Source organism: Leptidea sinapis, chromosome 17 (assembly GCF_905404315.1).
Source record: "Leptidea sinapis chromosome 17, ilLepSina1.1, whole genome shotgun sequence".
NCBI classification, from domain to species: domain Eukaryota; kingdom Metazoa; phylum Arthropoda; class Insecta; order Lepidoptera; family Pieridae; genus Leptidea; species Leptidea sinapis.
Window position 1 is genome coordinate 10,720,161 of NC_066281.1, and position 18,436 is coordinate 10,738,596.

The window sequence follows — 18,436 nt, forward strand, 5'->3', positions numbered from 1 at the left end:
ATAGACACTTGAAACGTTTTGGCTTCGGCTGCAATTTATAACTAACTGTATACGAGCTTTGAACTGAATTGATGGAAAATTTATTGTTTGATGAGCAAATGGTTAAGGTGTTGGTCATTGTTTACTTTGGATCATCAATGTGTTGAGAATTAGCGCTAACTATTACAATCAGGTGAAATAATGGAACAGAATCTTTGTACTTATTTACTTTAGAATAAGTACTTAAATAATTATCAAATTTTATTTGCTTTTGGCCTAAGATCATATTTTATTCGCCTAGATCTTATATAACGCCTTTACATAATTAATACAAGCCTTTTTAAAAAACAAATGCACTGGAATGGAGAGTGGGAAGATTGTATGAGCTCAGGGCAGAGGTTAAAATTTTTCGAGCTGACTGACAAGAAGATGAATGAGTTGCTAAAGCAGTTTTCTGATCGGACATTTCAGATAAATTTGGCTTATCTTGTTGATATTTTCACACACTTAAATAAATTACACTTACAATATTATAAGGTTCCGGAAACAAACAGTTAGAAGACGTTGCAAATGTATTTTAATTTGAAGATTTATTAATTTCAGTTATGGTTGTACAAAATTGGGGGCAACAATTATTCGACGTTTTCGACATTAAAAGTGCTTATGGAGGATGAAAAGTATGTCGCAAACATGGCAAAAATATAAGAACACATTAAGAGTCATTGAGAATTCAATCGTTATTGCCCAGAATATCCCAATACCGAAGCTTAAGTTTTATCGAAAACTGCTTCGCAACCCTTTAATATGGATGCTGGTGAAATAACAGAAGAAATCCAAGAAAAACTTATAGCATTTCAAAATTATAGGAACTGTAACGATGCATTTGAGTGTCATTCACTTGACAAGTGTTGTTGTAAAATAGCTAACACCAAAATTCTTGAAAATTGCCCTGCGCTATCTTATGTTTTTTTGTACTTCCTATTAATGATATATGAAAGCAAGGATTTTCTGCTTTGTTAGCAATTAAAAACAGAGCAAGTAATCGATTGAAAGTAGGCGATGATTTGCGCGTGGCTTTGAGCAAGTTTAGTAGTCCTAGAAGTACTGAACTTGTTCAAAAGATGCAAGTTCAAAAATCACATTGATTTAAAATTGATTTGATGTTTCATATAAAATAAAAATTGTAAATTCTAGTTTTTGATTAAAGTTTATTTTCGGGTTGATTCAGTGTATTCTTCTTGTACATAGTGGTCCCTGCTAACAATAAAGAATTCAAAGTGGTCCCTGGCTAAGAAAAGGTTGGGAAGCCCTGGTCTAGATTGACTATGACAGCTGTGAAAAAAATAGACTTTAGCACTAAGCTCTATTTTGAGCAATTTCAGCAAAGTGTCATACAAATCGCGAGTGTTAGACGTAGCTTGTCACGCACACTAAACTAATATTCCTGGCCTGATTTCATCGGTTTCCTAACAGCAAGAGACTCTATCTAGACGTATAAATTGTATTTTTGTGATTACCTACTTTTACATAACCTTAGTTACACCACTTAACTATATTAAAAAGTAATTTCTATAAGCAGTGATTTAATAGAAATGAGAATGAATTTAAATATGAAATTCATCCGTCTAGCCCCTTAACTAATTTATTTTAAATAAAAGCAATATATTATGTATTATTGCAAAACAAGGATTACTTAACAACGTAAATGGTATGACATTTTGACACTCAAGACAATGAATGGGGAAGAATGATATCAAATACAATGAATTTTACCTCATTCCTTTGTAAAGTACTAATTATTAAGAAGTTGTGCGAGTGAGTAAAATCTGTGAAACAAATTTGTGACTATAATAATCTATGTAATCATTTAAATGTTTATTATTTTCGTACATCCAATCTATTGACGTAAGTAAGTACCTTTAGAAATATATAAGGTATATCGGATAAGGTATCATATGTAATTATACACTTGTATAAACGAAAAACTAATTTTTTATTTACTATTAAATTTAGACTGTAAGTGATGAATGATTCATTCCATCTTTCTTTTATCTATTGTATGTTTTTTTATATTACTAATACAAGTGTATGTAAATACCCAAGTGCTGAATAAATATCCTTGGTTTTGTTGAAACCATGATAATTTTCACAGTCATCTGTTATAAGTTAGTTATATTAATAAATTGTAAGTAAGATATAATATAATGGATAATTAGAAACAGAGAATAAAAAGGCACCAAAAATTGATCCCGAGGAAACTCTTGAGTTTATTACAGATACTTTTACGAATGATAATTTTGCTACAATATTTTAACACCATCTTTTATTAATAGATAGCAAACGCCAACGTCATTTTATTAACATCACATAGATTATGCTTTAATTCAGATTATTATGATCTGCGCATCAAAAGCTTTAGATAAATTTGTTAAAATTTTTGTATCAAACCTCTTTAAAAGAATTTCGATGCTTTCAAAATATATTTTTATGCGCTGCTGTGGCATCATTACTGATGCTTTAAACTATAAAGCTTTATTGTTTATACATTGACCATATATTATAATTATAATCGATATTTTACCGGCTACCAAAAATAAACGGAGCGAATAGTACCCATTTTGTTCTTACTTTGGGCTTAACACTTTTCAGACAAAAGTGTATTTTACCAGTAGTCAGCCGCGTATAAATGTAATTTCACGTCAGGGTCCTCCCAAAAGGTCTACAAATCCAATAGGTAGCCGTAAGTCCTGTTAAATAAAATATCACCTTAAGTGCTGCGTTATTGTTTATTTATGCACGAATATTTTTGCATGAAAAACATTGTTTTAGAAAGACCAATCCACCAATACAAAGTAGAGCATTTAACACAAGCTTTAGCAGCGATTAGAAATGGAATGAAGATTATGAAGCCAGTCGAGTTTCCCGCGAGGGACGCTACAAGATCGACTACATTTAATTTTCAGAAATACCCTGTAAAGTTTACCAGGCTCAGTGCTGACCAAAAAAGAGGAAACTGCCTTGAAAGACTGGTGCATAGCGTTAGCAAAATGTGGCTTTCCTTTAAAATGTGATGATCTCGAACTTTGAATGAGCCGAGCCCATTTGTAAATAATAGGCCTGGAAAAAATTGTACTATTTCTATGACAGAATCCTAAGCTAAGTAAGAGGACACCCGAAAATATATCTAAAGGTCAAGTCGCTGAAACCAAAAAAGGTATTCAGAATGGTTTACAGAAATAAATGCAAGTGATATTTTGAAGAAGCGATACAATATGAGAAAAAAAGCAGTAGAGACGAAAGAGAAAAATAACAAAATAATGATTAAGAAAATTTTGAGATTCCATGCTAGGGCAATAAAGAAGCAAAAAAGGAAGAATAATTACATAAAAAGAAAGCGGAACAGCTGATGAATTCCAAATATAATAAAAACAGGAAGAAAAATACAACATGGAAAAATAAACAAAATGTACAAATTATTGACTAGCGACACCTATGACGTTTTATCGTCATTGAGCGACACAGATACTAATGATAGCGTGTATTGGATGTGACAATAATTGTCCTCCACGGTATCATTGGAGATGTACTGAATTCGCTGGCGACATATGAAAATATATATAATAAACAAATCTATGCCAAATGTGAAGAGGAATTAACTAATATAATAAGATATGGCTGACTTGTGGAGAAATGAGGCTGACTGGTGAAAACTGCCATTATTTGTTTAATGTCGATTTTTTTCTATTTTATATATGAATACGGGACACTCCGTTTGTTAAAATCTTGGTTTTCTTTGTATTCAATGGTAATCCGACCTTTTGACTTGCTGTTGCAAGTTCATTGACTACAATCTCTAGGTCTGTTGTACTATTCGTAAATACTATGATATCGTCCGCGAAACGCAAGTGGTTGAGTAATTCACCGTCTACCTTTATTCCTTTCGTTTCCCAATCTGAAAACAGATTCTAATACCTCCGAAAATTATTTTGAAGTCAGTGGATCTCCTTGTGACTCCTCTTAGAAACGGGAATTCCGTAACTTCATGATATTCTTTAATATATTTATGTATTTCACGTTGTCGACATCATTGTCCAAATAGCTTCAAAATATACAGAATCGAAAGCTTTTTTATAATGATGTATTTCTATATTTTTACTTTTTCTATTAGCTGTGACATAGCTTGTATGTGATCTATTGTAGAAAACATTTAGCGGAAACTTTTGAACTTTTGGTTGGTTGTCCACTAAGCTATTCGTAATTCTGTTTAATATTATTGTTGAGAATATTGTCAATAAATTTGTCATTGGAAATTTGTCATAAATAATTAATTACCCTATAATTGCCATGGGCTTTTGGTCTCTTTTTTATGTAGCAGTATGATGGTGGAGTGTCTACTATCACCATTGTTCTAGTGTAACTTTTCCTTTAAGGATATTATTAAAAAATCCTTTTAGAGGTTTGGAAATCTAAAAAGTTGAATTAAATTTTAGAAGATGTTTAAGCCTTTTAATTGTCATTCGTAAAAAGACGTTAACGCTAAATATAATTGTCTTAAACCTTTGAAAGCTTACTTTTTATCTTTCATAACTTCAGCATCATGAAATATAAGTTGAATTGCGTAACATAATTGACTTGGAAGATATGATGCAATCTGTGCTAACCTCATTACGGTTGGTAAACGCATTTATTTATTCTTTTTGTTATAGTATGAAATAAGCCGCCAGCTAACTCATATGCCACGGCGCACGAACAGGCGTGCCTGGGCTAATTTTAAACTGTGAGGGTTACATATGGCGCAGCGCCGACTCACTGAAACCATTCACGTTTATTTTACAGTTGAAAAATACTTATTGAATTCTCCTATCAGCAACATTTAATGTACAGCTGTTGTTTTAACACTCGGCTCTATAAATCAACTTCTATTTACTATCCTATGCTATGGATAGCTATGGAATGTGTAGTTGGTAATAATTTGTGGTTATGTTAAGAGAAACAGTTTAATAGCTCAGTATGATTATTACCTAGAATAACAGTAAAAGCTCTCTTTTGGAGGGAATAAACCTTGAATCTTTTATTAATGTTTATTTTATACTTTTATATACGCCATGTCCATCTATTCTATGCCCGATTAAAATATGAATATCCGAAACGGAGCCGTGCCCGTGTATTGCTTTCACTATTTAAATTAAATGAATGCAATCTTTGGAAGACGTAGTTAATTATATTGTAAAAAAAAGTATATATTTCACCAAGAGTACAATATTTGCGATTCCAAACAGGGGCGTGATTTAAAGACTAAATCCAAAGCTCTACCTACCTGCAATGAACTGAGAAATTTCCCAAGTGACATAATGCGCTCTACATTAACACTATATACACTAAAGCTACGATGAAAATAAAGTATAATTTCAGCAAATAAATAACAAATAGCAATAATTTGTAAATTTAATGAAAGAGTGGTCCAAAAATAAAGCACGTTGTTAATTGTGAGTCCCAACTTAACGTCAAGGCTTTTGCCCAAATTAATTTGACATTTCTTTGTTTCAGTATTTGACAAATTCGACCATGGAGAGGTACACGATTGAGAAGCCTATTAAGATTGATTTGAAGCTTTTTACGAAAATAGGCGTTCAAATCAAAATACATTTTGTGCACTTCGAGATTTTATGGTCAGCATAATCGACCAAATGAGTCCACAATCGGGGAGAAGTGGTTGCAAATTTCAACAAACTGTAGGAAATGTAAAAGTATTGCAATGCACCTGTGCATGCTCGCCCAGTTCCTTCTGCGGAAAACATTGCTGTTGTTCGCTATAGTGTGTCAGAGGAGCCGTCAAGCTCGACTCATCGACGTGCCCAACAATTGAACATCTCACGAAGATCACGGATGCGAATTTTGAATAAAGATTTGAATTCACAAGCTTACAATGTTCAATTGACTCAATAGCTGAAGCCTACTGACCATTTCAAGGGTCGTCAATACGCCGAATGGTTGGTTGAACAGACAACACACAGACAGAAGTGAATGGTGACTTTACAAAGAAAAATCATCTTCCGCGACGAGACACACGTTCACCTCAGTAGATTCGTTCTTCTTCGCGTCTCTCCGAAAAGCGAAGGTTAGCAGTCAGCTTTGTAAATTCAGCTTTTTGTTCTCCGAGAGGTGAAATAGTTCTGCCCCACTCGCGATTCCTGTCCACTCTCAGATATTACGCTGCCAAGACTTTGCTATCTGCGACCTACGCCTCTTCTTCCGGAAACTTTTCCCATCATGACGAGTTGTAAGAGTTCGCACCTCTCGTGCCTAACCACGTGCCCCAAATATGCGACTTTCCTCATCTTGGTGGTTCGCATGAGTCCGCGTTTTTGATTGACGCGGCGCAGAACTTTCACATTCGTGAACTTGTGAGTCCAACTGATGGCCAACATACGTCTATATAGGTCTTCTTTATAGACCCGAATAGATGGGCCAGAGGCCAGTGGATTTATTTACAAGCAGAATTGCCGCATTTAGGCAAATAAGAAACCACTATTGATTGTCGAAAAATTCTTTTGAATATTAAATATTTTGTGTTAACAACAGAATATAACGTCGCCAGAAATCATTTCATGAATGAACAAACTTAAAGTAGCTATGAGTCATTTTATATTCAAATTATACGACGTTATAACTCTAAATATCCTATTTATTCCAGTTCCACGTATTAGTACATAATATTCATACAATATTGTGTTTATGTATTTATATTATCTATAACCCAAACACACAGTAATTTAGTAGGTCGAAACTGAATTTGTGTATATTGTATTTCTGTATAACGATAATATTCGATGTATTGAAACTAAACTTCAAAATAGCTAATTATGCTAGGCATATATTTCTAGGAAATGATGTTATATGCTATTTTGAATAAAAACATTTGAATTTGGTACGAACGACTCATAAAAATAAGGTTCGAATAAATCACACGAAATTATGAGGGGGAAAAATCAGTTTGTCCAGAAAGTGTTCACTACTTGGTTTTATAGCAGTGAACTTTGTGTTAGTATTTTGCGAAGAATACAAGATATTTTAGTTGCTATACAGAGATAGATCGTACTTATACAAATTAAAAAACCACAACTAAAACAAAATTAAAAAATAAGTGCATTAAAACCTCACCAATTTTGTAGTTAGAGTAAATACTTAATTATAATTATGCATTAAGCAATTCACTTGAAAAGAAAACACGTTTGTGTTTATTTATATCGGCCTTGTCATGTCGTAACAGTCTACCAACCCTTGCAATGTTTGTTAACAGTACTGTTTTGTTTTGGTACTATGTTAACGTGCACATAAAAATTAGGAACGTTTTCAAAGCATTAAATAAGTCCATTCCTTGTCTCAGAAATATTTCTCACCTAAGTTCGACTTTTTGAACCGAGTATGTATTTTTCGTATCAAGTACGATCAAAAAAAGTTATGATAACCAAAAATGAGGATACAGTTTGGTGTTATACCTACAAATATCATCTAAATTCAAATTGTACCACTATATATTCAAGAATCAAATAAATTGTTACGTTAAATGAGCGCTTTTATTGCGCCTGGTCTGGTATTGAGATATTTTCTCTGCATCACACATCTTTTGGAATATCTTTGACTTTGAGAACCGAAGACGGTGATTAACCCTATTAATTGCGTCTGCTATTATTAGGATTCTGTAGTTGTATAGACATAATACGGTGTGGTATAGCAAAAAATATGAATAATACTTTGACAGTCGATCCTTATTAAAATAAACAAATCAAAATATTCAGATCGTATACATATTTAAAGAGTTTCTCAAAAGCAAAAACAGAGTGCAGTAGTGCCCGAAATAAATGGCGATTTAAAGGGCTGGAGGTCCCGGGGCAACAAATAAGTGGGGGCCCGCTGGCCCCAAATTATTTTCCAAATGGCGATTTTAGAGAGCGATGATTCATTGTAATATTGAATATAATCATGTTTTTAAAATGTACTGTAGATAAAGGTAAAACGCGGAAGAAAAAAGATCAAAGGATGTTGCTTCTAAGCCGGATTTTGAAATATTTCTTCCATAAATCTCTATTATGGAGGCCCCGGGCTATAGCCCCGGATGCCCTCTCCAAATCCGGTCCTGCCAGGAACATAACAAACAATATAAAATACCTTCTATCAAAGCAATATCTACCTACACGTTTGCAAATGAAACAGACGGCCGAGGCGAAGACATAGGGTCATAAATAAAAAAATCTGGTCTGTGATTTATGTCATTGTTTAAAAATAAGATTAACACTAATTGTCTAGTATAAACAGTACCTATAAACTCTTGAATTCCATAACTTACTAAAACCGTTAGTACCTTATTAAAAAGGTTAGAAAACCGTAATTTTCTTTTTTAAGTAGAGCAAAGAATGGGAAGTGCTGAAATAATATATCGTATACAGCTGGATACTGACACGTGGCAGGTTGGTATAATGCTTAGTCATGATAACGCTTCAAAAATTAATCACTCTATTTAATATAGTGGTATGTACGTAAGTTTAATTTTAAATGGATTTGGGGCTGAAACTATACAAAGAACAAACGATGACAGTTGCTCCGCATCAGGAGGTCTACTTGCAAAATCGACAACGATACATCCGGAACGATACGATAATACTCCGAATATATCGCACCTACTCTAACAATTGTTAGTATTCCATATCGTTTATCGTAACAATATCCTAACCATAGACTAATATTTTGTTTTTTTTTACGATGTTAAAGTTAATAAATTATTCACAAACCTTGAAAAGCTAAATATTATCTGTACTATGTCGCTGTCAAGTGTCAAAAGTCGAAACATAGTTTAGGCGTTAAGGAATGCCCAGACTCTGCACCACCAATTTGGTATCATTTATACGAAATGTAAATATTCAAAAATTCTGTAATAATTATAATATGACTATTTAAAATTAAATAAATAATACAAAACTTGCGGATAATAAATTGTAAAAAAAAAGTAACTCAATCCTTCTCGTCCACTTCCTATTTCTCAAGCGGCTATTTGCATTACTTAAATTACTTGGTAGTAAAAATATCCTTTTGAATAGTAAATCACATATAATTATTTTAAAAATATATATTAAGTATGTGTAATGTATGGCAAATATATTTATACAACTGGAAACGATAAAAGCAACGACAGCCTAGAAGGTGTCGTTGAGATTATAGTAAAAGCGACGTTTGATTATTTGTCAAATTCGAATATTCGTCTCTGACATTTTCAACTAAGAGTAGGGTTAGGACCGATAATATTGAAAAATGTTTCGTTCGTTCAATCATCGTTTCGACATTGAATACGATGTAACTAAGAGTAGGATTCAACACGACTAATGCCACGATAAATCGAATATCGATTTTAGGAGTAGGCCCCCAGTATTGAACTGGTATCCTATTATTAGAAAGCAAACGAGGCTGGCCTCATAAAAGATGATGGAGCGATGATATCGTAGTAACAGCAACAGATTGGTAGACTTAAATTATTGCAAGAGATAAGAAGCATTTACATCTAACTTCTATCGATATTAACAACAAACAAATCAAACAAAATAATGTTGCAAGTATAGACACTGCAATATAACCACACTAATAAATAAAATGGAAGTTGTAAAGACTGCCAATAGAAGTGAAAACTTAGAACTTTTAGTATTGAAATTTGAAATTTCATAATATTTACAAAATAATTAAAGTATTTATTTCGATTTATTCTTAAAATTTATTTTCGATAACATATTTATCACTATATCCATTCAATTTCACTTATAAGATACACGCGCTAATGTTGCACAATACGTCAGCTGTATAGCTACAGATATACTGCTATAAGCATTTCGGTAACACGTACTCACGAGATCTAATTATATAATTATATTCATATATATATTTTAATTATTTATCGCGTGAGCCAGTCATGAACATGTTGGTGACGCGAACTCATAAGATTTTCACCTACCAAACATGCCCAATGTGGCTAAAGAAGTCTTCACTTCATTAAAAACGAATTATTGAAATATAGGTATTTCTAAGTCAAAAAATATAGATTCCGGATAAGTAACCACCAACAAACATACATACTAAAGACCTTCTCCAAAACACGCTACATCTTATAGTATCAATATTATTCCAATCGATGTGGTAGTTTTCGCAATATAAACGAAGGAAAAAAACGGCTTTTAGATATCAAACATTACCGCTTTTCAATACTTGAGCGAAAGCCCGTCAGAAGTCAAAATAATCAGACACGACTATCTTCAAGACGTTCTTATATTTGCGTTATTTACGAGAGGGACTAGTCGTTCGCAGCATATTAATTGCCGCGTCTGTCTGTGACAGGTGCAGACCCATTTACAGGGTCACTTCATTTCGAAGTCAGATTCTTTGTATCAAGATTATCTTCCTGTCTAAATACTGCGTAAGATTTTGTTTAAAGAATGTGTCATTATGATTGCAGAGTTGCTTTTGAAGTAAAATCTTCTTTAGCTGCGTTGGGCACTTTTTCGTTGGGGAAAATCTTATGGGTTTGCGTCACCGACATGCTCATGACTGGCGCACGCGATAAATGAATAATTAAAAAATTGGATGGGTGAAATCTCTCATCGAAATGCTTGTAGCAGTATATCTGTAGCTATACAGATGACGTATTACTAGTACTTAGTACTTTGCATTCTCGAAAAAGTATTTTTGTTTGATTAATATATAATTAAAAAAAGATTTAAAAATTAATTGAAATTCATACTTTAAATGTATTTAAATTTCAAATTTTAATACTTAAAATTTTAAGTTTTACTTCTATCGGCAGTCTCTACAACTGCAATTTTTTATTAAGTTCAGAACAGTCTGCACGTACGTATTATATGGAAAAACTTAAGTTTGAAAAGGCTCTGTTCCATTACTTTTTGTCATGAGAACAGAATTTATTGACTTTAATTGACGAGACAATTTGCAATATCTCCGCGCGTGTTAAATCGTTAAAGTAAACAGAAAAACCGTCGTTGTTGTACCCATAATGTAGCCGGCATGCTGTGCAAAGGACCTCCCACAGGTTAAGAGTTCATATTATATAATATTGTGTTGTACGTATTGCCCGTGATATGAAAGTGTTTTTGGAATAGTTTGTATAGTGTAGTGGTTCATATAGTAGATTCGTATGCCTCGTGCGGGTTGACGGTGTACAGTGTGGTATTTTAGAGATCAATCACAGTTGGCAAAGCCGTTCACAATATCAAATAGTAGGCTCATATCAATTAAGTAGAATAGAACCTCTTGTTATTGCACAATGCATAACAACACAGCCAGGTTTAATACTTTAGTGTGCATGACATGCTACGTCTTAACACTCGCGGTTTGTATATCAGTTTGTGTTAGTGTGCGTGCGATGCTGATAATAGGAGATTTTTTATGACAATAAGGGACGAGACGAGCAGGACGTTCTGCTGCTAATGATTGCTACGCCCTGCCCATTACAATGCAGTGCCGCAAAAAACCCAAAAATTCTGAGCGGCACTACAATTCCGATCGTCACTTTGAGACATAAGATGTTAACTCTCATTTGCTAAGTAATTTCGCTAGCTACGGCGCCCTTCAGACGGAAACACAATAATGTTTACACATTACTGGTTTACAGCAGAAAAAGGCCACCTTGTGGTACCCATAATCTAGCCGGCATCCTGTGCAAAGGAGCAGGTTAACAGTTCCCGCTATTTTTTCGACTGTTGTTCACTGACTGTTCACAACTGTCACAGTTTATCTAGCCCTATAAATATATCAAATATTTCCACATTAAAAACAACGACTTTTTATTTATAGATTTGTATATAAAATATTTTTCTATCTAATTCAACTCTTGTAGAGTATTGAAATTAAAATGAGTTCATTCATTTGAACATTATAATCTATTGTCTGGATGTTTACAGAACTAAAATTTTTATAAACCTTTTTATAATTTTATTTATAGCACTTTAGAGAAACTGTAAATATTAAGAATTTTAATCATACTTTTATATGACATTGTATTGCCGATATTAAAATCGCGATAAAAAGTAACTGTTGATCGTAGATCGGTGAAAATTTGAAGTTGTATGTATTTTTTAATGCTGACTCATAATCAAACAAATTTAAAAAAAACGTGTGGACCACCCTTAACATTTAGGGGGATGAAAAATAGATGTTGTCAGATTCTCAGATCTACCCAATATGCACTCAAAATTTCATGAGAATCGGTCAAGCCGTTTCGGAGGAGTTCAATGTTTAACACCATGACACGAGAATTTTGTATATTAGATAATAAACTTATATTTATTTACTGTTTGGATTAAGGGACTTGTGTCCAAAGCCGTTGATATTAAAAACAAAAGTAGTTTTATACTATGAACTCATATTGCACGCGATATGCGTGGAAGTTCGTGATGTTTAGCTCCCCTCTATTATAATGTGGGTCATTGGGTTAGGTAGCCACATGAATGCTATTATTAAAGCCGTTGAGAGAAAAGCAGCAGGTGGGGCTTAAGGCATGTATGGGAAATTAGTTCGCCACTATAAAAAGAGGGAACGACCGGTAAACCACGTTTTTATGAATCATTTCAAAGGATGACTAATCCTAAAAGCGTAAAAACATACATGTTCGACTGTAAACGTAAATAATTATTATAGTTTTCAATGGATGCTTCAGGAAATGAGTCAAATATATTTTGATGTTGTTATTCATTGAGACTCAAAGGTTTCTGTACGTAATAATTAATGATAATGTCCGACGGAAACAGGATTTTCCAGCGGAAATTTATTGAGCCGTTTATTTTATTGGAAGTGAAAACTTCTTGAAGTACGTTAAGCAATTTTTGAACTGGAAATTCAAATTCAAATTTTAATTCAAAACACATCACTTAATGAAAGTAAAAAACTACCACCCATTTCAAAACGAATGCCTGAAAAGAATGGGCGTAACAAATTCAGCGGGTCAATTTTTTTTTCATCGAAACAATACGTTCATAAAGTAATATTGTGCAATTAAACTTATTATTTAATAGCCTGAGGGCGGTCACTCCATTCCCAATCTGTGGTACCTATCATTAAGAAAGTCATTTATGTTATATTAACCTTTCCAACCCAAACGTTTTTTAACAATTCTTTTGAATAACGTAATGCTTGTTTTAAACATTTTCTGGGATCTTGTTGTAAAAGCATATACATCGCTCCATGAAAGACTTACTAACTCGACTTAGCAGAGTAGTAGGCATTATAAGTTTATGTCTATTCCAGGTGTTAACATTATGGTTATGACAGTTTCTAGAAAATTCACTTATGTGCCTATGATCATACATTACATTATCAAGAATATATTGAGAAGCAACAGTCAAGATGTTAATTTCTTTGAATTTTGCTCTCAATGATGATGTACAAACACTGAACTCGCGCGATGTGAGATTTGACAGGAATCTGACAGTTGAGTCAAACTGTTCTTTTTTATTTTAGGTTAATAATACATGCCTATCATCTATTGAATACTAGCTGAACCGACATAAAACGAATATGATGTAAGTAAAATACACCCTTATAACTTTTCTTAACAAAAAATAACGTTTAGGAACAAGTGTAAAGCTAAGAGTTTCACTTCTGACGTGCTGACGACTGATAGTTTTTTACACAACGACAGAGAATTACTCGTATTAAAATGAAGAACACTATTTTGAAAATGTGTTAATGTTATATTTTGAATTTAACAAGAACTAAATTATTACCCACTCACTTTTTAGGCAAATTTTGTATAATATGATCTTGACTCACTTACGGAATTGCTTTTTTGTACATAATATCTTTAAATACAGGTGTTATGTATTTATTCATTTATTCACTGAGATTGATAAAATTATGAGAAGTACATAAAATAACCTAATAATCGAACACCTAATTTCGACAGGGCAGTATATTCGGCCGTTTCTTGGCCGAATTCGAATCTGTTGCCGTAACTAAAAAAAATAATTAAAACAACCGAAATCATATCTCCGGTCGAACAATAATAGCTGTTATCTGTTTCTTTTTTAAATTGAGATTAGTATATTTTGATAGGTTAGCAGTGCCTGATTAATCACGCGGCAAAAAGAGCAATTGCTACGGTTCCCCCGTGAAAGGGGGTCTCGCATATTTAAACCCACTCAATTCTGGTTGAGAGAGTTATATTGAATTTGCTTGATGTCACAAAAACGTGAAACGTTACAAATTTTCCAACTAAAGGCCGTTTTCAATAACCTATCTATCCTTAGTTTAACTTTACAGAGGTAGACAAATCTATCCGTTTACTCGCATTTCAATAACCTATCGACATAAAGCATTGGACTATAACTATGGATAGATAAGATCTTGTCATTAAACGGTGACAACAATGTATCCGTAACTAACTATCCGTAAGAGATACGTTATTGAAAACGACTGTAAGACAATCCACGTCAGACACTCGGTAACAGTCTATTTCCAATATAGCTCAAATGCTCTTTGAAAGAATTTGGGAAGGGGCCCGCGCTTGCTAAATCCGGCTGGGTTAAAGAAGACACCAACAAGGGTGACAATGCGCTGGTTGTATATTGCTTGGGTTCAATCAACGGTGCACTTCGCGAATGAGATCCTGTGTTCGTCTTCTGCGCATTCAGATATTGACCGCTCTATATTTATCATGTTTAGTGTATGCATTATCTACTTACCACCGTCAGCGTAGGTCTCGGAGCCGTATCCATCTTGTAACCCATTAGCCCAGGTACCCTCATATTTCGCGTTGCTTGTAGTGCTTTGTCGGACTCCATAGCGCCCCTTGTAGCCCTGCGTCCATTCTCCGCGGTACAGCCAACGGTCACGAGTTTCAACGCCCAGCCCATGCCGTTTGCCGTTCTGCCATTGGCCCTCGAATGAGCTGCCACTGAAAAAGAAATAAATATTCAATTTATATTTAGTGTGATTACAAAATCAGCCAAAATACGTCAACTATTAGATAAATGCCTCCTCAAATGTTGGTCAAAAGTATCAGGGTTTTGCCTTCTGAAGGTACCATCATACCACATGTAACATAATCTACCTATTTTTTAATCATTTTTGTAAAAGGAACAACGTTAGGGCATTATAAAACAAAACAGGCGAGGGAAACAGGAATCATTTGTTAAGATTTGTAAATGTGGAAACCTCAATTTTGGCTTTTTTTTTTATAAAAGAGGACGCAAGCGGGCAAGAGGCTCACGGTATGGGGAGTGGTGAGGCAATCGTCCAGGGAGATCCGCAACAATAGGTGTCAAGAGATCCGTTGCCGGCCTTTAATGTGGGAGAATGCTCTTTTCTTGAAGGTCCCTAAGTCGTTTTGGTTTGGGAAAGCAGCAGCCGGTAATTGAATCCACAAAGTTCCTGTGCAAGGCAAGAAATTTCTGTCAAAACGCGCGGTTTTGGAATGCCAGACGTCAACGGGATGCGGGTGGTATTTTGCATTTTGACGTAATGTCCAGTGTTGTTGTCTTCGACCGCTGGAATCAACCCGTTTATTATATTAAAAACTTCGACCATTTCCCGCCATTTCACATATTTTAATCGTAGTTAATATTAAATCACAATAATGTAATCAGGTGTCAAATGTAACAGAATTGCAGTGTATATAGTCAGTCATTTTCAAGACACTTAAAAAGTAAGCTAGGTTTTAGTCGTATGTTTCTGTATAGTACTCTCGATAGATATACAAAACACTTCACTTGTCGAAGAACATAAAAAATTGAAACAGCCACGTACTTTTAGAACTGAAAATACGGTTAAAGCCAGACACTAAAATACCGGAAATCCTATAAGAAAACAAAAACAATTCTCGCGAGAAATAAAGATTGCCTCTAGGACTCTTTCGTGTATTATCAATGAAGACATAAATCTTGGTGTTTATCGTCGAAATACATACATACTATAAATTAATAACTACAGTTGAATATAGTGGTTAAATGCTTAATATAAAATGCTTGCTGTTTCGATACTCGGATGAAAAGCACAGAAATGTCCTATTCACTGATCAAAATACTTTCAAAGTTTATGAGCACTCTTACAATCAAACACATATTTTTTATGAAAGTTCGGGACGAGACGACCAAGACGTTGGTTATTAATATCATTACAATGCCCTGCCCATTACAATGCAGTGCCGTTCAGGATTCTTGAAAAACCCCAAAAATTCTGAGCGGCACTACTACTGCGCTCGTCACCTTGAGACATAAGATGTTAATTCTCATTTTCCCAGTTTTTCTAGCCACCAATTTCACTAGCGCCCTTCAGACCGAAACACAGTAATGCTTACACATTACTGCTTCACGGCAGAAATAGGCGCCGTTGTGGTACCCATAATCTAGCCGGCATCCTTTGCAAAGAAGGTAAATAACTATGCTCATAGATATTGATCGGAAGAAGCTTCGGATTTGGTGGGGGGTATCTTATCAACGAGTCACAAAGCTCTAATTTCGTGAAAAAGCTTTGAAGACTTCAGCCAAAGTGTATTAAGAGACTGCTAGATAGTGTTGTGAAAACTCGTAGCAATCCGTTTTTTAAAAATGAAAATGATATGATGAAATACATAAATAAAAAAAAACATATACATGATGGAATACATTTTTTGTAATTAATCGCACTCTTCGTAATTCATGCTTATTAAAAATTAATTTCTAATTTAAAGTTTGTTTTTTTTTTTTTTATATTTTATTAAAGAAGCCCATTTTTAACAATCTTAATTTGATCTAAATATATAATATAAGTCCAGTGACCTGATGTTTGATTCCAATGAACTCTTAAACTAATGAGCGGATTTAAATGGGGATTACTTCTATTCATGGAGTGCGTTTTAGTCCAACTTGAGTGATAGGGACCCATAATTATTTTTATTTCCAATATTTGTTTTGTATGGACATATTTTCTATGAGAGAATTTATTAATGCACGGTTTGACAGTTCTGCTGTGAAACAATTTCATTATAACAACAGGGAGCATGATATATTATTGACAAATTCATAAAAAAACATTATTTTATTTATTACGTAAAGAAAAACGTCTAGCGTCCGTTCAGCTAGTAAGAAATAAAAATAAATATGGGTTGTTGGACAAGTCGGACCAAACTGCACTCCATGAAGTAATCCCCATTAAAATCCATTCATTAGTTTAAGTTCACAAAAATCGTCACCTTTTTGCTCTTAATAGTGATTTTCATTATTATAACAGGTTAAATTAGTTAAGTTAGTTTGATAACTATCAGTTAGGTTAACAATTATAGGTAATAAGGGATTGCTTGTAACTAATTCTAGTAGGCTTCATAAGATACATAATAGCTTTAAGGGTAAATGTATACACTTCTATAATAAAGGCCCAGCTTACTGTTCAGGCATTATCTATAAATAAATTTAAAAGTCTTATAAAAAAATTGCTCTGTCGTAAATCCTATTACTCCACTGCTGAATATCTAAATGATCGGACAGCCTGGGACTAGATTGTGATTATTTTATAGCGATAGAAATGACTGTACAATATTGTATATTTTTATTGAAAAGAGCGCAAAAAAAGAATGCTGGGAGAGTTTCTTGCGCCTCTTCTTCTCTCTCAGAGCGCCATTTGTTTCCGAAGCGGTAGTAGTATCTAGTAGTTATTAGAAATTACATCAAAAAGAATTCTAAAGGAATCCATTTTGAGAAAATTTATCCTTTTATGCCTTTTAGGAGTTCACTGGAAAAAATCATCACGACACTGTATTTATATATATTAAGATAATATTTGTAAATGTATTACAAATTACATTCCATGATTACAATTGGAAGTATATGATCGAATAGTTTCAAACTTCAGTATTATGCGTCGGTTCGTTCTGTTGGAGAGTACAATTCGTAGCCAGTAACTATTTATATCGCGGTATAATTGTGTAAGTATAGTGTTGTTGTATAACGTGCCTTTCGCAGAGTAAGCGTATCGGAATATTTCAAGTAAACTAGCTCTATTATCGCTGACCTTGAAAGGAAAACAAAGCGGACATTCTTAAATTATTCATGTACACAGGACGTGTTTACAATGGTTATATTCCTAACAGCGTCGAAGCTACGCGCCTCGTATACTTATTTAGTTTAGGATCAATTTCACCAATAATGATATTATTATACGAGAATAACTATTCCACGTAGTGATAAAATTATTACTGCACTGTTACATCTGGCCCATACTTCTATAAGGATTTGAGGTGTGGACTATTAAAGAAGAACTCAGGAAACGTATAGAAGCTTTGGAAATGTGGGCATATAGATCAGAGGCGTGCATATCGTTTAGGCAATTTGGCAGTGCCTACCTCGTTATGAACCTAAATAAATATAGCACTAGTGTTAAATTTAATTAAGTATATAATTACTTATATATATAATTACTTCTATTGAACACG

At 33.7% G+C, this 18,436-nt stretch overlaps 1 protein-coding gene across 2 annotated transcripts in view; it reads right to left on the reverse strand.

Annotated features, from left to right (window-relative positions):
• Window positions 1-18,436, reverse strand: part of LOC126968896 (junctophilin-1) — a 58,611-nt gene that overhangs the window by 25,146 nt on the left and 15,029 nt on the right. For both annotated transcript variants that reach the window (XM_050814046.1, XM_050814047.1), the window contains exon 2: window positions 14,715-14,926. In XM_050814046.1, coding sequence (XP_050670003.1) covers window positions 14,715-14,926 — 212 coding nt within the window. The remainder of the gene's footprint in view (window positions 1-14,714; window positions 14,927-18,436) is intronic.